A 24,906-nucleotide genomic window follows, 5' to 3' on the forward strand; every position below is an offset into this window, starting at 1 on the left:
ATTTACCTGGTATACTTAGCGGTCAGCATTTCTCACCTTTCTAAGAGTGCACTCACTTACACTGCCCTCAGTGTATGTAATTAGGATAAAAACCCTGGAATGAAGGCATTTAAAACGAGGCAGGCAAACATATACAGGGTGGGATGAAGCCAGATTTGCTTTGAATAGGATCAGTTTAGTTTTATTTCAAACATAAGTTCCAAATACAGCCCTTTTGACCTGCATACTCCATCCCTAAATGGCAAACTAAACATTCATGAAAATTTAATGGCGAGGAAATTAGTACCTTCTTATGTTTCAGACTGTGAAATGGCACCAGGGAGCGCTTTCAGCGACAGGCAGGCGTGTGTGGATGTGCTGGACCAAACCTGAAACATTTGTCTCTTCAACCTGTCATCCTTCTCCAGGTCAGCCGGTGGCTGAGGCGTTCTGACAGGACACCCCCAGGATGCCGCCCAAGAAAGGTATTTCAAATAAAGACCTGGTTGTAGAATATTCTACCTTTCTTAGAGATTGGACACTGAAAAGACTTTTACAATTTTTGTTCCTTCTTTGGGGCTTTTCCCTTTTGACGTGTGTGTGTGTGTGTGTGTGTGTGTGTGTGTGTGTGTGTGTGTGTAGTTTCTTAAGAAATTGGGAAGGGTTTAATATTTCTTCAGCTTCTTTCCTTTAATGGACATATGGTTTCACCAACTGGTAATGCTCAGACTTACCTTTCTTTCATATAGGAAGACAATGGGGGAAAGCAAAATACACTGAGATTCCAGTGCAGCAACTCAAATTCGGGGTTCAGTCCAAAACAGTGACCTACCCTGAGATTGGTGTGTGGGACAGCTTGGTGAAGGAGACCTGTTCTGCTTTAGTTCGTGGATTAAATACAGTCTGAATTCAGTAAAGTTGAAAAGGAGAGGAAAGAGGATTAAGGCAGAGCAAGTGAGGAAAAGAGACATAAAAACCTATTGTTTGCTCTTTATTCTTTTTTCTTACCTTCTTTTGATTAAGTATTTTTAAATTCCATCCTGTCTCCACTATTGGTATATTAGGATATATTTTTTGTTGTTATTCCATTTTAGTGGGTTTACAGTATACACCTTTAACTTATCGAACTCAACCTTCAAGTAATGATACACTACTTTACATATATTTTAAGAATGTTACAATAGTATAATTTTATTTCTCCCTCCTGTACTTTGTGTTATTGCTTTTACATATTTTAATTCCTTATATATTTTAAAATCTACAATTTATCATTATTATTTTTGCTTTAAATGTTCATATATCTTTAAAAATAATTTTAAAATAAAGAAACAAAGCCTTTTTAATTTACCAATATATTATCTTTTCCAGTGTTTTTTCTTCCATATTTTAGATCCAAATTTCTATCTGGTATCATTTTCCTTCTGCCTAAATAACTTTCTTTAATATTTCTAGTAGTATAGGTTTGCTGGCAATGAATTTTTTCAAATTTTGTATGTCTGGGAGAGTCTTTACCTTAATTTTGAAAGACATTTTTTGATGGAAATATATATATATATATATTCCTTTAAGTGCTTTAGAGGTTTCTCTTTTTATAGTTTCTGATGAAAAGTATCATAAATCTTTGTGTTGCTTTGCTCTGGCTGCTTTTAAGGTATTCTCAGAATTGCTATGGGCTGTCTATTGCACAATGTCTGAAAAGAGATATTACGTGTATTTTATCTGACTTTCTAGTTGCTTAAAGTAAGAGAGTTAATGTATTCCTAGTTACTTCACTATGGCTAGAAGCTAAATTCCAATACTGTGTTTATGGTATGCTTGGGCTTAATTATCTGATTCCCTTAATTCATCATGACTTTTAGGTAATGTAAGCAGGTACATGAGGATATCTACAAACATGTTTTAATACTTTGGAGTAGTTCTCACAGACCTGGCTTTTAGGCAGTGATATAGATTTTTATTATCTGGGTTCTTCATGCCAATATTCATAAATATTGAGTCTATCCATATGGAATATTATAATGGGAAAAGAAAGATAAAATACTATTCTTGTCTGATATCTTCATAGATCTTGGAGGGACTTGAAGGAGGGTCATGAAGTCCCTAACTCTTTATTAAGTGAGACAACATTAAAAGGATTCAGACCAAAATTGTCCTAGACAATAAAAAACATCCCAATGAAGAAGCCGAATCTCTACATTTTTTTTCCTCCTGTGACACATTCTATAACAATTGCTTCAATTTAGAAATTTATTTTAAGATGAATTCAAATATATTTCATAAGTATGTGAGAATTCTTCTTCCTTTTCTGGTTGTTGTATGGGGAAAAGTCAGTTTCCATCAATGTAGAGATTCATATTTACCATTACTGTTGTTAAATTATACTTTTATATCCCTGGGTTTGAATAAGCTATGTACCTTTGATGCATTTAACACAATACTTATTGATTATTAAATACGACAAACTATTACAGACACTCCTTAACTTGAAGAAGCTCATAACCTATTGGGGAAATGAGACAAATACATAGAAAATGTTAAAAAGTAGTATAAGACCATAATGAGAAGGATGGTTGAGTGCAGGATATGAAGTGTGAATTGAATTATAGAGGCAATATACACTATGTACTTTTTTTCATTTCCAACTAGTTAATCTTTTTCTATGGCTCTCTAGTGAACATTCTTCAATTTATCCAGATCATTCCTTAGATGCAGAGCTGAAACATTTAGTGGATATAAATCTGAACAGCTATGAGTATGTTTGGATGATTACAACTTTCTGACTGCTATACTTCTGTTTTTGTATCCCAAACCTGTTATTGCTCTTATCATCACACCATGTCATTATCTCTTGGCAGTGTGGAAAGTGGAACAAATGTTGGAATCATGCAGATCCAGGTTTGAATCCTTTCTTCATTTCTTGCAGGCATTAGATCTTGAATGAGTATGTTAAGGGCAATTTGGTAAAATATAACATATTCCAGCTTAGCTAGCCTAAGCTAAAACACAGCTAGAGGTGAAATACACTCATACAACCCAAAAGCAAGAATGAAGTTGAATCTCAAGCTCAGCTAGAACTGGAGACTAAAGCACTATAGCAAACGCAGAAAATTGTCTTTGTTTCTTACTTCTATAAATCTGCTTCATTCTTCCTGGCTCCCTGAGATTTTCTCTCTTTTATAGTAGTCATGACAGGTTAGGCAGAAGCTAAGAGTGGCTAAAGCTTTCATTTCTCAGCCATGTGGATGAATAAACTTGTATTTTTTAAATCAAGGCATAGTTCACAGAAAATATAGAGAAGCTGGTAGAAAAGTTCCCATAAAAGCATATTAATTGGGATAATAAAGTGATGGTATTCACTATAACTAATAATTTCATCTCTTTTAGGCTAACTTACTTATATGTACAAAATCCTCCCAAAATACTAATTCTCTTCTCCCTTTCTCCCTTTCCAGTCAACCTTTACTCTCTGTTATAGAAAATGTTTTTGCTAAGTGTATATAATATGAATTACCTGAAAAGAGGAATATGTGTTGATTTGAAATATGATTGAATCATTGAAAAAAGCTTACATTTTCATAACTTATCCATACATTCCTCCTGAGCCAAGTAGATACAATGGAAAGTAACAGGGATTGAGTGATTTTGGTAATTCTTCACCTAAGAAGGTTGTTTGTGGAGGTGAGGATTGTACAGCTACAGAAGCTGCCTGTGGGGTGGACTATTGGGGCAGTGCCTGAGGAAATTTAGCAAAAGGCCCTCAGTGGGATGCATTAACCAAGTCAAAAACCCAAAGTGTGAGAGTGTCCTCAGTGCAAAAGAGATGGTTCTGAAGAATGCACAAAATTTCCCCATGCAATAGCCATGAGGTGAACCACAACAAGGCACGGTGGTCACCCAGTGTGAGCAAAAATGCTTAACTTTTTGCCCTTCCAATACTCTTTTACTATTCCATTCCATGCAAGAACTGGAAACCACACACTGAGTAGAGAAGGCATAAGTTAGGAGAAATGGTTGAAGAGATGACTCCATTCCCTCCCCTACCTCAGTCTCCATGACTAGGTTCTTGGCAGAGTAAATAGGAGATGCGTTGAATAGGATATAAGATTGAAGTCTTAATTTATATTGGACTGGATATTTTAATACTTTAATACCAGAAAATGAATTATCAAGATGATGTGGTTCTTTTAACTGTAAATGACCAGAAAGCTACAGGATCTGCCTAAAATGTTATCTAGGGCTGGGAAAGTGAAATCTGATGGAGCCTGATTAAAGGTAGCATTTGTTTATCCTTTCCACAAAGGATCACTTATTGAAGTGAACTATAATTATAGTTAGTAGGGCATATAATATATTTTGATATAAAAATCCAGTTCTTCCTCTAAAGAGAACTAGTTAGAACCTTAAAGCAAGACAGCTAAGGAATTTCTTATGGGGCGGTATGGCTCATCCACTATCTGTGTGTTCCATTCTGTTCCTGGTCTAATCTTAGCTGGCATGTCTATTTGTGATTACAGGGCCTTAATTACCTATGACAGAGAGTATACAATCTTGGCTTTCTAACTCTGAGAATGACTTCATGATGCTACACAAGTATTTTTCTACTCCTGAGATCTAATGGTCTCTTAAGCCTCATGTTTGTTCTTTCCCCTTGAGGGGAGGGTTGTCTACAACCTTCCTGTCTAGTTTGAAGAGGTCTTTCTGCCCCCTTGATATTAATGCTAGTTTTTTGCTTAAAGTCAAAACTCAAAACTCAAAATCGGTTCCCCATTTATGTAACATAACATTTCCTGGGTAATAAATAATTAAACAGCCTTCCCAACAATAGTAGTTGAGTTTTTTTTCTTTTTCTGTTTTGCTTTTTTTCACCCCATGGCCAATATCATATGCAAATTAAGCTTGCAACTAGCCCAAGCCTTTACATATGGTGATTTTGTGAAATGGAATTCTCTATTTCAAATATATTTCCTTTTCATTGAACTTACTGAATTTCATTCCAGTCAATTTTCCAGTTCTTAAACATCTGGCTTTTGAGAGGCAATTACCAATACATGGCATCTTCTCCCACCCCCTTACTCTGTCTTTGAAAATATGTTTTTGATTCAAGCAAGAAAAGTTTTCCTGCTTTTGTGCTTTTGCTCCACCTCTCCAAATATACCAGTAGTTTTAGAATTCTAGAGTTTCTCTAGTGTATCTATAATAAAAAAGTTTTCTTATAGATACACTAGAGGCCCAGTGCATGAATTTGTGCATGGGTGGGCTCCCTCGGGGTGGCCTGTGGGGATCGGGCCCCAGCTTGTGCCCTCAGCCTCACAGCTCCGCAACCCCATCTGGTACCCTGCCATGGCCTGGCGCCACCCCTCACCTGCTCCACCATCCCGCCGTGGTCCTGCTCTTGTCGGGGCCCATTGGGGCTGGCAGCGCCTCCACTGCCACCTGCTGCCAGCACCGTGTCACCGACACACACCATGTTCCGTGCCGCCCCCTGGTGGTCAAAGTCCCGGTCGAACAATTTGCATATTAGGCTTTTATTATATAGGATATTGGTAATACTAAACTTCCACTGGATACTTAGAAAATAAATATATTCTAGTTTTTAATATCTTCATGGCGAGGTTCTTCCTGAAAAACATCTCCTGGACCCTCCAGGAGATGCTTGCAAGTTCCATTAAAAATTATGAAGTAGCTCAATTTGTACTCTCCTGGGGCTTCCCATATTATAATAACACATACCATCATGATCTAGGATCTGGTAGTCTAAAGCTCTCTGTCTTCCACTTTTCATTTTAGCTTGCTTTCATCAGGTATCTTCATAGAAAATATTATTATGTGATTTTTATACTGGAATGTAAATTATGTGTAGTTGAAAGTGTGCTTTTCAGCCCAGCCTGCGTGGTTCAGTGGTTGAACATCAACCTATGAACCAGGAGGTCACGGTTTGATTTCTGGTCAGGGCACATGCACAGGTTGTGGGCTTGATCCCCAGTGTGGGGTGGGGTATGCAGGAGTCAGCCAATCAATGATTCTGTCTCATTATTGATATGTCTCTCTCTCTCTCTCTCTCTCTCTCTCTCTCTCTCTCTCTCTCTCTCTCTTCCTTTCTCTCTGAAATCAATAAAAATATATTTTTTAAAAAAGAAAGTGTGCTTTTCAGTTTTCTAGACATGGCTCATATTTTTTTCAGATCTTGTCTAATTCGGAGTGTCATTCCATTGTGTCTCTTCTTTCATCAGTCAGTGGTTCTCAACCTTCCTAATGCCGTGACCTTTTAATACAGTTCCTCATGTTATGGTGACTCCCAATTTCATTGTTACAAATTGAACATAATTAATGCATAGTGATTAATCACAAAAACAATATGTAATTATATATGTGTTTTCTGATGGTCTTAGGTGACCCCTATGAAAGGGTCGTTCGACCCCCAAAGGGGTAGCGACCCACAGGTTGAGAACTGCTGGCTTAGATGGTTTGCATTCCTGCCATGCAACATTTAGATTCTCCAAACTGGTATGTCATGGTTTTCTGCCATTTGAATCTAGTCTTCCTTTGAACTCATATCTAATCTGTTTGATCTACTTCATTTCCTGCACACTGAGCACATGCTCCAACCTCTACATTTTCTTTTATTGAAGTAATCACCTTAGTCTCTCTCAATCTTTGATTATCATCACTCTGCCCATCTTCAAGGCTCAGTTGATTACCACCTCCTCTTTGACGCTTTCCGGATTTCGTCAGCAAGATTCAATTTCTTCCTCTTTATACTTTCTGTGGCATTAAGTCTGCAACATTTACATGTCACTCTTCAAGTGCTTTGGAGTGAAGATGTTATTTATGTCCCTAATATGGATAGTGACCAGTTTTTTTCAGGCCAAATATTGAGACACTTGGCCAAATCATTTTTTCCCAATTTGCGAGTTTCTTTACATAATTAAAAACTTTAAAATAAAATTTTATTTTGTAACATTTTATTTTCAAATTCACAAAAGTGGAAAGTCCACGGATTAGGTGAGCTTGTTGTAGTCAACTGGCTACTTGCTATGCTCGTGGTTGGTTTGTGTCTGTGGTTAGCACATTTTCATCCTAGAGAAAATCTACCTGGGGAACCAGAGTACAGTGCAAATGTTGTTGGCAGAGCTTATAATCAAGAGCCGAAATAGGTTGATAGACTTGAAGGATGTTTCAGCCAGGTCTGATGGAGCAGTCCAGATTTGCCAACAGGAAGAAAACATGGGAATGACTTGTCTTATCCAAATCTGGATCTCTTTAACTGGATGGCATTTGTCCTGCCTCTTTTGGAAACCTTTGTAGGTGTCAGAGCTCATCTTTCATGTTTTGATGTTTAATAGCACTCAAAGGTTTTGTTTTAATGACATGAAAAAAAGTGTATTCACTTAAGAAGCTATATATTCAACAATTGGCTACTTTTTAAATAAGGAAACATAAAAAAATTTCTAATAGATCATAGCTAGCAAAATATTTTTAATCAGGACTCTTCTAGAAATTTCAGGATGTATCATTATATCACTGATTATACTGGAAGACATGGGAAAGCAGGGATGTGGCTAGTTTTTAATAGCAAACATCCCTGCAAGAAGGATGGACTTAGGTTTTATAGCACACCTCCTGAGACCTGCTTTTTGGTGGATATAGGAAGACGCAGTTCTAGTCTAGGGTTTGAATCCTTGTTCTTAATTGCTGCTTCAGGAGATGTTAGATGTGGAGGGTGGCCTCTGGTACTGTTTTCCTTGGTAGGTTACATGGCATCAAAGGCAGCACTTCAGGAAGCAAGCATGTTTTTAGACTTCATGGCTTATTTACAGAGATTGCTATGGAAAGTGGTACAAAGATATTTCCAGCATAGAATATCACATCCACGGAGCTCTACACTGCATTCAGAGAACCTGGGGTGAGATGGGTGGAAGCATCTGCAAACTGAAATAAACCACTGCAAACTTCTCCTTTGGAATCCACAAGTCTGGCAACTGGTGGCTCAGGTAGTGGGTCAAAGAGACCTGACTGGCATCATGATGCCACCTTGGTTTAGAGACTTGGAGATTAACCTTCAATAGTTTGCTTCCTTTAAAAATCCGTTTAGCTTTTTGTTCCCCAATAAATATTTCTCCTGGTCCATGTCTAGATGTAGGTGAGAGTGTTCAATACATGTGAGCTATCCGCACCGACTGGTAGGAGGGAAAATTATCCCATTCAGGAGTGAGTGATATTTACTTTCTCTGTGAGGACGAATGACTTGCGTAATGGGGTTCGGCTCCCTGCCTTGATTATTTCTCTATCCCCTGCAGTCGCATCTCCACTGAATGGGTTATGCGATGTGCAGAGGTGCCAGACTGCATGAATGCTCTAGTGAGAAGATGGCAAATTAAAATATCAGAAATTTCAAGAGGAAAGATTTACAATAGCTCCATTTAAACATGCTTTGATATTGAGAGGAATGAGAGATGCAGCTAAGGAAAATACAGAATCTTCTCTAACGAAACTAGGGAAGAGCCCTGAAGAAGCATCCCATTCTCTTTGGCCTTTGGCAAGTCTCTATTCCCCCCTGTGCCTTCGTCCTTGTGACTTCGCTCATGATCTTGCTTCCTCTTGGAAAAGTTTTCTATAGCAGTCCAAAGGCCCCAAGGCTTGGGAAAGTAGCAAGTATGAGACTGGAAGGTATTGGTAATACCCTTATCGTTTGTTCGTTCATTCATTCATGCCACTAACATTTAGTGAATTCTTAATAGTTGTCAGGCACTAAGGATAGAGTTGAAGAAGATCAACAAAGCTCTTTTATTCCTGGAACTTACTTGCTTGTGGGAAAAATAAACAGTGGATCAATTAACAAATAACTAGATAACCTGATATCAAGTGGTGATGGTGCTATGAAGAAAATTAAAGCAGGGTAAGAAAACTAATGATAATTGGTAGTTTGTTTTTCCCCCCCCAAACTGGCTGCTTTTGCATCCTCAGTGAGATGGGAGTGACAAAGGGAACTTCCAGGGTTGCTTTCAGGTTAGGGCACTTTTCTACCCCTAGTCCCACCCCTGCCCTTACAACCCTTAGATTCTGAAGTGTAAATCAGATCATTCCTCTTCATTGCCACTACATTCACTATAAAAATGTACATGCACTACTACATTACTTTGCTTAGATAAACCGGACACCTCTTTTCTTTTTTCCTATGTTTGCAGTCTTGTAGACAGCTCTCATCTGCTGATGTTCCCTCTTTGCAGATGTATACGTTTTAAAATTCTTTTACTACCTTGTGTAGTTGGATCTTGGTAAGTACTGAAGACAAACGCCTATATACAATTCACCATATTTAAATGGATTTATTCACTTAATAACACAGCCATCACTGTTTTCTTCTGTGGACCCTGGGCATTTTTAATCCTTTGCAATTTTTAAATTGTTTATGAGTAACACGGTCATGTAACAGCATCTATTGTTATAAATTCCACCTCCACCCCCACTTTCCCCAATGGAGTTGTCCTTCCTCTCCATCAGTTCTACTCTCTTGTTAGAGATTCAGTTTAATTCTCAGAGTTGTCCAGAGGAGCCTCCAGTAATTTGTAAATTACTAGTACAGTTGAGGTTTTCCTACCCAGGAGCAGTTCACGCAGAGGTTTCTGCTGTATCTTCCTGTCTCTCTCTCCAGTTTTGAGGGTTGCAGTTGCCCTGTGACCTCAATTCTCTGACAGATCTAAGAAGAGCTGTTGATTTTCAGTTTGTTCAGCTTGATTCCTGTTGTTAGGATGAAATTGATGACTTCCAAGATCCTACATCTGGAGACTCAGTTTAAGTCTGTCTCTTTCATGCTGCTTACTCTGATCATTTCTGCTCTGGGCAATCTCCTTTCTCTCAGCTCCTATGCTTGACATTAAATATCAGGGTAATCAAACATATTCCTCCTTACACCAAATGTTTGATATGTGCACAGCTTGTCTTCTAGCAAGACTGAGACCTCCTGGAATGACAAGGAAGTATCTTGTTTGCTTTATGGCTCCCCAGGTTTCATTAGATCAATATAGATTTGAATGCCTTCTATAGATCAGAAACTGCCACACATATTTTACTGATTTAATTATTACAACATTCCTCTGAGATTATTTGTTTCCATGATTTATTGAAATGGGAGCTGATGCTCAGAGAGGTTAAAAAGGTGCCTGTGGTCACACCTTTTGAGTGGCACAGCTAGGATTTGAACTCAGATCTGATTGATTCTAAGAACAAGACAATGTTCCTTCAACTAAGCTATACAGTCCTTTTTAGTGCTTTGTTCATCTCCATAGACACTAAGTGTATTCTTATTTGAATGAATTAATGGATAAGCGATCATTACCACCTTTTACTACTGATCTCTTCCCTATAAAGTGAGGATCATGGCAGGAACTTGACCTAAGAATAAAATAGCCAACTGAGGTCTCTTAATTTGGCAACTAAGACAAAGTAGAGTTAATTGACTAACACCCCCTCTCATCACTTCTCTTTACTTCCAGAATGTTCCAGAAGCATTTTCCTGGGCTCTATTACAAGCTGGAACATTTTAGCCACTGCTAAAGAAAGCACCATTAACATTTTATGAGTTGGCTTCTTTCTTCCTACCACTGTGGGAATCAAATGTTTTTTGCTAAATACTGGCTGCTCTGTTCTTGTTTTTTTTCTCATGATGTTTTAGAATTCAGGCCTTCTTTGTAGAGACATGAGGATATGTTTTATAATTGCAAGGGTAAGCACAGAAGAGTTTGCATGAGATCTTACAAGACATAGCTAAGTAGTAACCTCTGACTTTTTGTAGCTTTTCCTCAAAATTTCTCCTCACTTTCTGTCTTTCTAAATCGCATTCTTTTAAAACAAAACCAAAAACACAACTTTGTATTTTTAAAGATAATATACACTTACTATAATCATTTGGAAATGCAGAAAAAGTCTAAAGAAGAAGGAAATAACTTATTACAACCTCATCATTTAGATGACTGTTAAAATTTTGGCACATTTCATTTTTTTGCTTAAGGCATTTATTTGCTTTAGGCATTTATTTCAGACATCTTATATCCTATAACACATCCTATATAATAAAAGCCTAATATGCTAAGTGTCCAGTCAACCAATCAAAGCGTAATATGCTAATGATATGCTAAGGCCGCTCAACCACTTGCTATGACATGCACTGACCATCAGGGGGCTGATGCTCCCACCAGTAGGTTAGCTTGCTGCTGATGCTCCCACCAGTAGGTTAGCTTCCAGCTGATCAGGACTGAGCGATATGGGCTGGACATGGCCAGGAGCCCTTCCAAGGTCCCTTCCCGGCTGGCCAACCTCCTGCATCCCTCACCGGCCTCGATTGTGCACTGGTGGGGTCCCTTGGCCTGGCCTGCACCCTTTCGAAATCTGGGATCCCTCGGGGGATGTTGTAGAGCCGGTTTTGGCCCTATCCTACTCAACGCAGGAGCTGCCCCCTGGTGGTCAGTACGCTCCTGCAGGGGGAGCACTGCTCTGCCAGAAGCCAGGCTCACAGCTGGGAAGCACAGTGGTGGTGGTGGGAGCCTCTTCTGCCTCCGCAATAGCTCTAAGGATGTCTGACTTTGAGAGGGCACAGGCTGAGCTGAGGGACACCGCCCCCCCCAGAGTGCACAAATTTCATGCACCAGGCCTCTAGTAGTACAGTGGGGCCTTGACTTACGAGTTTAATTTGTTCCGTGACAGAGCTCATAACTCAAATTACTCGTATGCCAAATCTTAAAGTGAACGAGTGAGACACGTGATGTTGGGCTGATGTTATGGCGTTCACTGTGACGTTTGCTGCGCCAACTAGCGGTGGGGTATCTGAAGCTGGCTCATAACCTGAATTTTAGCTCGCAACTCAAAGCAAAAAATCGGCCGAGAGATGGCTCGTATCTCGAAAAACTCGTTAGTCGGGACACTCGTAAGTCAAGGCCCCACTGTATATAAAATCATTGATTGAATAAGCATCATTGAGCATCTCTCATCCAACTCAAGAAAATTCTATATTTACCTAGTTTCTTGCCTTTTATGGGTCATTTTTACATTTTTATTGTATTTTTCATAGGGGTGACATCCTATATAATAAAGAGCTAATATGCTAATGGTTGTGATGCCCTCACACTGCAACGATCATTCAGCAGGAGGCTGCGTGCATGGTGGGGTGGAGCCGTCTCATTGCTCAGGAGACAGGGCGGAAGCAGAGAGACACCCGGGGGGGAGGTGGGACCATCCGTGGCAGGGAGAGCGGGGGGTGAGAGCCCATAGTGTCCCCCTTACCAGTCCTTTGCCACCCACCACTCACACTCAGAGCACCCTGCCACCCACCTGCCAGGGGAAGGAGCACAGCACGCGTTCCTCCAGGAAGTGGCACTCGCAACTCTGCAGCAGGTGCGAGGCTTCCATGCTCTCCTCTGGCACCATGACCGGGCGGAGCCGCTGTGTTGCTCTGGATACAGGGCAGAAGCAGGGAGGCCCCCAAAGGGGGCGGGACCAGCCCAAGGCGACTTGTGGGGACCGAGGGCGAGCTTGAAGTGGCCAGAGAAGGCTGGAGGGGTCAGGGGTAGGGCTAGGTATGCTCTGGGTGGAGAGGTTAGGGTGTCAAGGCGGGGCAGTGGGTGGGTGGGCAGGGCACAATTTCACGCTCCTGGTCACTAGTTTGTTAATAAAATTATATAGGTGTCAGGTGTACTGAAACCAAAGCATTTGTTATTTGTACAAAATGTAATATATAATACTTTAGGGAAAAAAACTCTTTTGATGCTCTACAATGAATGGCAATTTTGGAGATTCTTGAGAAACATTTTCTTGAGGATATAAAAGTTTTGCTGTGATTTTATTTTTTATTTTTTATGAAGTCATCTAAAGAGGATAAGATATATCCTATTGTCTGTTATTAAAAGGCAATTAGCTGCAGCCTTGAAAATTTGTAAGTTTATATATTGCCAAACACACAAACACAATCTAATAAGTAAATGTCAAATTACATCCATGATTGCATACAATGGACTGCAGCATGGAAAATGAGTTGGACGGGCAAGAGGGACTAATTTAGTCTTCCTGGAAATAGGCAATGATAGCTTTTCTGTGATGTTGACAGTGGTGACTGAGAGCAACAGACAGATGCAAGGATGTAAAATCAATAAGGCTTGGTGATGGATTTGGGATGACTTCAAGCCAAAGCTCAGCCCGGTAAATCACTAGCTGTGCTAACTGAGGCTGTTTATCCACTTCTCTCTAGTTCTCTGATTTCTTATCTGGAAAATGGGAATAACAATGCCCACTTCAAAGGGGTTTTGTCTGATAACAAAACTTTGCATTTAGTGCCAAAACAAAAGATCATTTCGGACTCTTGGGCCCATCATTCCAAAAGAAGATGATTACTGAGCCTAGTATATTCTCTGGCCCTCTGAAAACCAGGGTTCAGTCAATGTATACAGCCAATCAACATACCTAATCACACTTAATTTCACAAAGTTCACTTCTAATGAGCACTACTTCAATTAACAAACTATCTAGTATTAATCTGAGGTAAGATAACATTGTGGATTACCAGCTAGAATTAACCAGATGCCCTGAGGATAGAAATGAGCACATACACCACATTCTATGTGAACTATTTTAATAAAATTCCTGACTATTTCCAAATTACAGGTTTGAATACAATAAATAGAGTGGGGGGGGGGCGGCTGAAATGGGTGGATGGGTGGTCACAATGATTACAAACTCATGAGGACACCTAGAATTCAAAATTCCTTTTCATGAACTGATGACGATGTTAACTAATATTCCTAATTCAGTAGCAAATCCTACAAAGTGCAATTTCTCCCAAACAGCTAAAGAGTAGAAGAAATTTTTTTTTTTTTTTTTTTTTTTTTTTAGTTAATGACTGATTTGTCTTTTTTCTTTCTTTTCTTTTTATCTAGAAAATAAAATGAAGTAAATTATTTTAGCCTTCTGGATGCTTTACTATTTTGTCAGGAAGACAAGTCTCTCAAATTTCAGGAAACTATAATTCCAAGTCCTAAACCACGCATGTTCTCTGTCCTCTGTTGCTGCCTTTTACTCACCATTCAGCCTTCTTTCTGACTCTATGCTACCCCCCACTGCCTTTTGTTCTTTTAAGACACTCATTAACATTTGCTAATGTATGCTAATGAGCAGTCATTAGCATCTTCTATGGGAACAAAAGCAGTGTTAGGAAGGTCTGTAAGGACTATACAGAGTTCAGCCCTCCTTGCTTCCTGCTTCTTTATGCTCTAGGAACAATTGTCTGCTTTCAGTCATTTCATAATTCTGTTTTTTCGTTTCATTTTGTTTGCTTAACCATAAATCCTGACAACCATTCTTTATGACTTCAAATATTGCAGAAATGCTTTGGGGGACAAGAAACATTCTTGTTTGTTCTAAGCAATCCAAGGATATAAGCATATCCGCCAAGGTTTTATAACGAATAATTTTCATCTGGGTGTTATTTTGGTATCCTATTGCTATAAAAGATTCTAGCCACAAAAACCCACATAAGCGAATGTATTTTTATTTCAGCACACTTATTTACAGTGGTTGCCCTTTATGGTGGTAATTGCAATGTGAAAGCACACATTCTGAATATATATTATGACAGCATGATTAAATAAGAAATGTCCCTTCCCCCCAAATAATCTAAATGCAAAGGAAAAGCAAGATTCACAACTACCTTTCTGTAACCACAGAGAGCTGTAAATGCCTTTGTAAATAGCTATTTATTTATTGACTATGTATAGTAAAGGAAGTCAATCCTCCAAACCACATACAATAAAAAAGCCATTTTTTATTCTTTCTGTAGACCAATGGTGTCATGAAATATCTAATTGCAGTTTCTCACAAATACTCCAATATATAACTTACTATTTGAAGAACTATGCTTCAGTATTTCATAGTTACTCTTCCAACTCAAAGGTGGTAGAATTTGGAAATATACCAGCTATCCGCTTCACGCACCCTGTGTTTAATTTTAATTTCATGTACAATAAAAACAGAAGGAAAAAGTGCAGAAAAAAACCAACCCTTCCTTTTTTATGCATGTAAAAAGATTTATTTTTGTTGTAAAAGGATAGAAGTGGGGATTTTATTTTGAGTGGTTCTTCTTTTTTTTCCCTCCCCTCTCTTTCTCTGTTCTTTTCAGGGTTAACCATTCTCTCTCTGGGACCTTATAGGGTAAAATGTGTTTCTCTACAGAATTCATCCTGTTCCATTTGGCAACTACAACATTTTATATTGTGTTTTTAATGAAGCAGGTATCAGGAGCTATTTATTCTCTACTTTTTAAGGGCCTCAGAGCCTAAAAAGATAAATTAATCTAGAAGGTAGAACAGCAGTTGTATTTCTTGCCTGCTCTCCTCTTTGGGGTGGGTGAGTTTTTCCCAAAGCCAAATTATTATTCTTTTTGTAATTTTATAACTACAGCCATTTTAAAGAGATAATTGGTATCTTCAGGATATTATAATATTTGAAAATATGACCAATCTTTTGGCATTCATTATATTGGGGTGTTTTTTAATGTATGTGTCTCATTGTTTGTTTTCTCAATGGTCTTAAGGAAGATACTGGAATATCCAGAAAGGTTATCAGCCTAGATCTGTTGAATTAAATGTTTCCCCTTAGACACCTTGATAATGTTTAAGGGTAATGGCCTTAGTCTGTGTTTCCCACTCCTGAGGAAAATGTCCTGTAGTTTAGAGGTTTATTAAGGCAATTGATTGATAGAAGAACTAAATAATTCTTCCCTTTATTCAATGGCTTCCAAATATTATGCTTAATCCCTTCATTTGAAGGATTTGGGATTATTACAAACCAATATCATGGGCATCTTCTTGTCCTTAACTAAGTAGCTAAAGGAGACCAAAATTTCACCATCCTGAGGATGCCTTTTAGGATACTGGTTTTAAGCTGTTCATGAAGAAACAAAATACTCAGAAAGAACCTTTGAACCTCTCTCTTTTTATGCCCAAGGGATTCATAGAAAAACCTCTTTGGGAAGGCAATTTCAGGATGCTTTAGCCTAACTTGAATTAAGTATGGTAAATAAGAGGACTTCAGGCAGGGGCCTCTAAGCTAGAGACCCACTCTGTCCCATTGTTCCTGAGTTGCCTGGCAAGAATTTGCCTGCCATGTATGTTCCTTCTGCACTTTCTGAGCTACCTGTAAAGCACTCATTCTCAATTCTGAAATCTAAGACCCTGTTATCCTTTGTCCAAATTGTCATATATACCTAATGTTGCCTCACTGTCTTTGGAATTTTCATGCTTATGTGAATTCCCCAGTGCACATATTAAAATTTAATTTTCTCCTATTAACCTGTCTTTGTTAATTTGATTATCAGCCCAGCTAGAAGAATTTAGAAGGTGGGAGGAAAAGCATTACTATTTTTATCACCCACGTAGCAAAACTAAAGGGAGCTGTTGAGTTGAACTGAATCAAGTTTTATGTCTTGGGTAGATATTGTCCTCGAGGAAGAAAAACCACACCCCATCATTTTTATTCAGTTTTGCAACAGAAGCTTCTTCCCCTTCTTCACACCCACCAATAATATTGTTACCATAAATGAATGAAAGCAGAATGCTGGGGTATTCTCTGCTGGGGAGATGATACCTAATTATGGTTTGGTGACTATATCTGCCATCCAAGTGGTTCATTCTTGGAAAATTCTTTGAGGCTAAGTTTACTCAGACCTTTTAGAATTTGGATTGGCTTACCTTGTTTTTGGTTTTAGAAAGCAGGATATCTAAATATTGTTCTTGACTCTAGCTTATGCAGTTTATAAATCAATCAATCCATATATATAACACTAGAGGCCCAGTGCATGGATTTGTGCAATGGTGGGGTCCCTCGGCCTGGCCTGCACCCTCTCGAAATCCAGGACCCCTCGGGGAATGTCGGACTGCTGGTTTTGGCCTGATCCCCGCAGGCCAGTCCAAAGGACCCACCGGTGCACAAATCCGTGTACCGGGCCTCTAGTATGTAGATAAGATCTTTGCTTAGTCTCTTCCTGTCTTCCACCTTCCCCGCTTCCCTCTGAGATTCATCAGTCTGTTCCATGTTTCCATGCCTGTGCGTTGAGCTTCTGCCCCCTGGTGGTCAGTGCTCATCATAGCTACCAGTCAAATGGTCAAACAGTTGCTTAGGCATATATATATACACACACATATATATATAATTTCTCCATATCATAATCTGCATCATCATCATCAGTATCATTGCTATAATAAAAAATTATCAATTTGAGCGATTACTGGTGTCTATTCACAGTGTCTATTCATAAGAATGCTATATTTGAAATAGACTTTTTAAAAAGTCATAGGTTATTTTTATTTACTTATTTTATTATTGTTTATTTATTTATTTGTTTGTTTGTTTATTTATTTATTTATTTATTTATTTATTTATTTATTTATTTATTTATCTTATCTCTCTCTTTCTTTTCCTTGAGGGGAGAGATTTAATGCGTTTGTTAAGGGCCTTATAACCTCCTTTCTTAAAAAGCAAGGCAAATTTTACTTTGGAATACTATCTTAAGAAAAAAGGTACCTTTATTTTATTCACATTTTCTAGCTCCTTAAATTTAAATTGTTAAATAACAGCATTGCTAGGAGGAGAAATTGCTGAAAATGGCCTCGTTTTTAACTAGGTATTTCTAAAATATGGAATACTATTTAGTATGTGAATTTATAATATTTTATGTCTATAACATTTACATAAAAATAAATATACAAATAAATAATATGTTGCAAAGACAAAATGCAACTTTTGGCTTCATATTTACCTTTATATTTATCTTTTTCTATCATTTACATTAATTCTCACCCCATTTTTACTCTTTTACCTCCCTTTTTTTGCTATATTCTTTCTTTCCTCTTACTTCTCCCCACCCTCTATTTTTCTCTCTTTTCTTCTCCCTTCTCCATCCATTAGTTCCATACTTTTGAGTTGCTATATAGTGGTGGACACTATATTTAAGCAAAGCGTATATTAGTGAGTTGTACCATCTCTTAACAAAGTCTCAGTCAAAAACCAAAAACATCAATGAAATAAAATAATTTATAATTTGTGTTGTTGAGTAACATTGTGAGGGGGTTCATTTCATAACCTACATCATCAATTTCTCATTCTCATTGGATCTTTCCCAATAGCATGTAGGAACATTCTAGCTAGCATAACTAGCAGTCTCCTGTTCCTCACTGCTCTTTCTCTCTTAAAGCCAATCAAACTCAGGCTTTTGGTCATATCACTTCACTAAATCTGTGCTTGCCAAAATTGTCATTGACCCCCCACATTACAAAATCCAATGGTCAATTTTCAGTTCTCCTAATACTTGACTTACAAGCCTCAGACATATCTCTTTGCTACATATCACTTGCCTTCCACAATCTTCTATTTTCCTCCTACTTCACTGATTGTTCATTTTCAGTCTCTGGTTGGTGTTTTTTTCTCCCTGTCCTCTCAACTTTGGAGTCTACTTTTCTGTTTTGTTTGTTTGTTTTTTTGTTTGTTTTTTACATTCATTTTCCTGGAGACCTCACCTAGTATTTAAATACATCAAAATGCTAATAATTCCAAAATTTATATTTACAGCCAAGACTTTTCTTCTGAACTTTAGATACAGATACCCACTGCTTACTCACCATAAGCTTGGATGTCTAATGGGCATCTTAAATCCAACATGTCAAATTAAACTGATCTTCAACCTAATTTTCCCATTTATGATATTCTCCCTATAGCTTTCCCCTCTCCGTTTCTTGCAACTCTATCTTTCTCATTGCCCAGGCCAAAATCCTTGGGGTTGTCCTTGATTTTTTTCCCTTCCTCTCACATCCCACACCACACCCCATACTGATTTGGAAATGTCTTTGTTACAGCATAGTTTAATACCTCTCTCAGGTAGTTTAGTCTGAGGTGAAAGGTATCCCATTTATATGCAAGGGCCGGATATTGACATTTCCTCATACACAAAAAGGAACCTCAAAAAGAATTACCCCCCAAGCCTAAAATACATAACTAATACATTGCCACAAAACCCAAGTAAGGTGGGTAAGATACTCATAACTAATTGTAGATCTCACTTCTATAAAGTAGTAAGACTCCTTAACCGCAGTGCTATTTTCTTCTACAGTCTGCAAACTCCCATCCCTGAGAATTTTGCTCTGTACCCTCTTGTGAGTGTACAGTAAATGCTAATGGAATGAATGAATTTGTAGTTTCCAAAGTAATAACCTGGTGCTGCAAACATCCCTTGAAGAGTTACAAATGTGGGTCAGAGGAACAGGAAATATCATTTAACTCTTTCAGCCACTTGGCCACTCTGATCTAGAGGCACCATAAACTACTTGCAGTGTTATAGATGAAAAAAGAAAGCCTGGAACAACATCCGCTTTGCTGAACGATTCCAGTGCTTCTGCAATGTGACATTTTGCTGTTGTTTTCCTTTTACTGTTTTTAATTACTGGGTCTATTTGCATGAAACCAGGATCTGGGTTGCCTAGGAGTTCATCTGTTCCCATTGCATATTCCTGTCTTAAATAAGCTTACTTCAATGTAGTTTAGCTTGCTGCCTCCAGCATTTTGACAGGACCTCCCCTTCCTCTTATTCACTGTCCTCCAAGTCACTCTGCAGGAGAGAGTTTATTTTTAAAGTACATAATCAATAGGCGTTGGGAAGCAGCCAAAGCATGAAGGGGTCTTGTAGTTGGAAATAAACTACTAGGATTGCTGAGAGGAGGGATGGCAAGAGGCCATGCCAAACATTGTCTGAGAAGGGAAAGACAGCCTGTAGCTCCCATTTCAGGGTTCTGAGTTTCTTTTGCACAGGCTTTTTGTCTTGGAGGGGTTTTTTAGCTTGGTTCTTTAGCATCAATTTGAGTCGCAGGAGATACAGAGCAGCATTACAGTTGCTTTTCAGGCCAAATAGCAGTCCATTAAAATCAAGTTTGGCCCTAGCTGGTTTGGCTCAGTGGATAGAGCATCAGCCTGTGAACTGAAGAGTCCCGGGTTCCCTTTTGGTCAAGGGCACATGCCCTGGTTGCAGACTTGATCCCCAGTAGGAGGCGTGCAGGAGGCAGCCCATCAGTGATTCTCTCTCCTCATTGATGTTTCTATCTCTCTCTACCTCTCCCTTCCTCTCTAAAATCAATCAAAATACATTTTAAAAAATCAAGTGTGGTCTGAGGCTCACAATGGAGTCTTCAATAACCTGGTCATAGTGCTGCAGAAATAAATAAATAGATAGATAGATAGATAGATAGATAGATAGATAGATAGATAGATAGAGAGAAACATCAGTGATGAGAAAGAATCATTGATAAGCTGCCTCATGCATGCCCCACACTGGGGATCAAGCCTGAACCCAGGCATGTTCCCTGACCCAGAGTCAAGACGTGACCTCCAGGTTCATAGATAAACGCGCAACCACTGAGCCAAGCCAGCTGGGCCATAGTGCTGCAGTTCAGTTCTCAATTCTGATGATGCCTTTGCTGATCCTTTTGTTGTTGTTGTTAATAATCCTTATCTGAGGATATTTTTCCGTGGATTTTTGGAGAGAGTGGAAGGGAGAGGGAGAGACACACAGAGAGAAGCATCCATGGGAGAGAGACACATAAATTGGTTGCCTCACGCATGTGGCCCAACCAGAGCCTGGGATCGACCCTGCAACCAAGGCACCTACCCTTGACTGGAATCAAACCTAGGACTCTTCAATGTTCAGGCTGATGCTCTATCCACTGAGCCAAACCAGCCAGGCTGCCTTTGCTGACCCTTTTCATTAAGAACAAACCAATTATGATCACAATAACTATTAAAAATGACTATCCATGGCCCCTGACTCAACTGCCAGACAACGGAGTGGATTGAGTAAAGAGGGCGTTTAAGGAGAATGTGCAGATGATCATGCACTGACTGAGACCGTCTCTGTTAGAAAGTCAGTCAGAGGAGGGAAGGGGCTATGTCTGCAATACTCCCCACTACATCGCTCAGAAGCCATAGCTCCTTTTTAGTTCTTTACTTGCAGCCACCAGGATGTCTCCTCTAATGGATTTTTAGGTTTCATTTAATGGTCGTTTATGACTAGCCTTCTTGTAGCTGAAAAGATGATCTATGTTCCAGCCCTGTTTTTTCTCTCTCCTGTTATCAGAGCAAATGGATTTGTTGCTCTTCTCTTTGGCTTGGGGCATTTCATGCTGCTGCATTTATTTAATATATGTTCCTTCCTAAAGATTTTCTTACATTTTTGTTCATTTAGTTTTTTTTTCCTATTTCATTTAATTAACTATATTTAATCATGTCTAGTGGGTTGATTATCATAAATCAGCATAATATTTAGCGTGAAGTTTTGCTTTAGCATGTTGTAGAATAGATTGTGTAGCAGCCTTTGCTCTGTGTCCTTAGCTGTTTCTGTATTATACACACTGACCAGGCTCTGCTCCAAGGCTTATCTTATCACATTACAATGCCTTCCTAGGGAATTCTCCTTTGATTGAAGAAGCTTGGAGGAGGTGGCATTAATTGCAAATAAAAGACCATGGCCTATTGTTGAATATAGAATATCTTCTTAGCCGTGTCTGCCTTCACTGTTGTGAACTCTCAGTGGTGACTTAAAGATCTTTGTGCAGATGCAGTTACAGCCAGTGACAGAAGGCACATGTCCACCCTGAACAAAAGAACACTTATTTTCACACTGCATGGCTGACGTGGAGTGATAACATTTTTGCATAGTCTAAAAATTTTTATGCAGATGCTTTTTAAAGGCAAAAAGTGCTTTTACAATAATCTTCTTTGTGAATGGAATTTAGGCTCTTGGCATGTGCTGCCTTTTCAATATGCCTGTTAAGTTCTGAATAGTAAGCTTTGACAGTCGTGTGAGCAGAAACAAAACCGGAGGTTATTTCCTAGGCTCACAGCAACATTGTCATCTTTGATTTTTTTTTTAACTTATGCTCATTCACCTTAAATAAAAATATAAAATTAATATTTTATAAACAAGTTACTAGACCAAGATTCTAAGGAAATAGTCTGCTGTAATGTTTACCATGCCAAGTCACAGAGCTTTGCTTGTCTCTGGTTGATTAAACCTGCAATGAATGAGCAATAGTTAACAAGGAAAAAAATCTGCCAATTAATATATGTTCCAACATTACTTTATATTAAAAATTTTATAAAATCTTTATATGCCTTTATACAAATGGAGAAAAGCTGAAAACAAGATACTGTTTCAGTATGGGATGAGAGATAAATAGAAGAAATAATCTTTGTCTTAGGAAGAACTGTAATATCACTTATCTGCCCATTGTCAAGGTAAATCATATATTAGAAAATGTAGGCTGTATCCATATAATACTAACAGAAACTATTGAAATAGGAAATATCAGCCCTTAGGCATTTTTTGAAAGGCTCTTTGACATTGGTTAGCTAGATAGAATGAAATATTATCTGTTTTAATAAGCTAATTTGGTTATAATAACCAAATTGTGCATGTGGATATAGCTTTAGTAAAAATTCAATTTTCATAGAATAAAATAATTGAACAACCCCAAGTCTAATTATTGCAATGCAGAATTTATTTTGGTTGAAGCTATTTTAAATTGATCTGACAGGCTTATAATTGATGTTTTGCAAATGCTTGAAGGCGATGTAGCAGAAAAGTCTTTGTACAACACTGTATAAGGAGCTGTAGCTGTGGATTTTTAATAAACAGTGCTCATTTGGACAGTTTTACTGAAAGTGTTTTTATTAACTTTATTATGAAAGTAATAACAGTAAAATACAGTGACTGACAATTGTACCATCAATTAAAGACTCACTATGTTTTTTCTTTCTTCAACAGTACAAATCCAAGTGGAGGAAAATGAAGATGATACTGAGGAAAGTTCAAGTAAGTGGGATTGGACACACTCGAGATAAGTTTCCTGTGGAAAAGCAGCGAGTTCAGGGCATTCATCCTCTTATCATTTGGGATTATGCTACCACATGTAAGCACGGGAACATATGTGGCTGACCTTTTTGATGATCTCACAAAGAGGTCAAGTCCAGCAAGTAGAATCTCCACTCCATATTCCACTCAGTTGGCACACACACACATTCCACCCAGTTTATAGGTTACTCATGATCAAGTAAGTTGGTAGTCCAGAAAACTTGCTTTTTTATTTCTCTACTATTTTCCCTGTTAAAGTGTTTGTCCTGGAAGCTTTTCTCTAAGGCTGACCCTATTACAATGAAACAGATTGGCCATGTTGATTGAACTGAGCAGGTGGTTCAAATAAAATGAATCAGCAAGTTCTTTTGTAATTTATCCAAATTGTTCTGTTGTTTTTACTTTGTGTAGGTTCAGGGCAAGAGCCGGGATTGAAACCCCTTTCCAGACATGCAGCTCTCTCGTGGCTAGAACATGAGAAAAATCATTATGTGAGCAAAAGCTTCAAATGTACCAAAACTGAAAGGAAAAGCTGCATCTTGGGAATAGTTCAATTAGATGATACATCAACACTATGAATTTAATAACCTGAGCTCAAGATGGCCACCAGCAAATGTTCACAATGCCATTTGTTTTTATTAATTTGGTGCATTCGTATGAAAACAGCCCAGAATCTCACGCAGATCCTGGATACCATGGCTTGAATACTGTAGGGGTGGGGAAATACTTTTCCCTCTACCCTTCTAAATTTTTACTAGTAGCTGAGACCCCTGTAATATAAGACAGTTTAACAAGAGAAAATAAACACAGACAAGTTTCTTAACACTTATAGCATATATAAGTGATAAGGAAAAACTAAGTAAACTATCTGAAGTGGCTTAGAATTATACGTAAATACTATCTTAATAGGAAAAAGGAAGGGGGATGTCAGCCTTTTAAGAGAGAATAAATGATTTTTAGGAAAGATGAATGGGCCCTTTGAAGAATACATGGGAAGTATGATAGTTTGCGACAAAGTTTGCCGGGATATGGTGTCTGTTTCTAGTCTTCTGTCCTTGGATGTGTCAACCTTCCCTGGGGATGAAACTCCTGGGGAGAGGATTTATGATAATTGAATTCCTGTTGGAGGCTGTGTCCTTAGGCAGATAAGGGAGTTCAGAGAAAGCCTCTTTCTGAATTTGCTGTTTTAAAAGTGTCCACAGCTCAAAGTAATCACCGTAACAAGGTGGCATATTTTGGGGTAGTATATCTTGAAATCCAACAGTCATATTTTGAAGTGGCATATTCTGCTACCCTTTAATACTGAATTGAGACCATTCCAAAAGGTAACATATGCAAATGTGCTTTTAGTAGGCACCTGCAAACATTAATATTTTTAGAATTTGAATATTTGGAAATTAGTTAAAGTACTAAAGACTGCCTTTTGTTCTTAAGTGGTAAAAGATAAGTCTAATGATACACTTTTCATCCATGGTAAACAGTGCAAGTTTAATCGTTTACCTTTAATACAAAATATACTAAAATGTAGAGTATTAAGCAGCTGCTTGAATTCTTGAGTTATTTGTGGGTAAAATTGTTCCTCAATCCCTGTCAAGCTTTGTCCTTTCTATAATCAGACTGTTTTGTGGGTTGTTTTTTATTTCTTTCTTTTTTTGGTGGAGGATGATTATTTCTCAACTAAACAGTTTTTTGTGTGTCTGCATACAATAATTATTTTGCATTACTATCCAGTTACCTATAATTTACTGAATTACAAAGCAGCTCCCCAAAATCAGAATCAGATAACACAGAAGCTATGTTGCAGACAATTTATAATTTTCCATTGAAGTATAAATTTTTTCCTACTGTAGCTTTAAAGTAAAGGGATAGTAATAAGCATGAGTAATATTTTATTTTTATAGTAGTTGATTCTAAATATCAGAAGAAGTTAAGAATATCAAAATTTCGCAAAGATGAAAGTGAAGTAGGATTATATGTTACTAGAAGCCTGGTGC

General features: G+C 38.2%; 1 protein-coding gene across 1 annotated transcript in view; it reads left to right on the top strand.

The window, feature by feature from the left end:
• The first annotated feature begins 312 nt into the window (after positions 1-312).
• Positions 313-24,906, top strand: part of TMC1 (transmembrane channel like 1) — a 121,840-nt gene continuing 97,246 nt past the window's right edge. The window contains exons 1-2 of the mRNA XM_059656909.1: positions 313-464; positions 22,826-22,873. Coding sequence (XP_059512892.1) covers positions 449-464; positions 22,826-22,873 — 64 coding nt within the window. The 5' untranslated portion in view covers positions 313-448. The remainder of the gene's footprint in view (positions 465-22,825; positions 22,874-24,906) is intronic.

Source organism: Myotis daubentonii, chromosome 11 (genome assembly GCF_963259705.1).
Source record: "Myotis daubentonii chromosome 11, mMyoDau2.1, whole genome shotgun sequence".
Taxonomy (NCBI): domain Eukaryota; kingdom Metazoa; phylum Chordata; class Mammalia; order Chiroptera; family Vespertilionidae; genus Myotis; species Myotis daubentonii.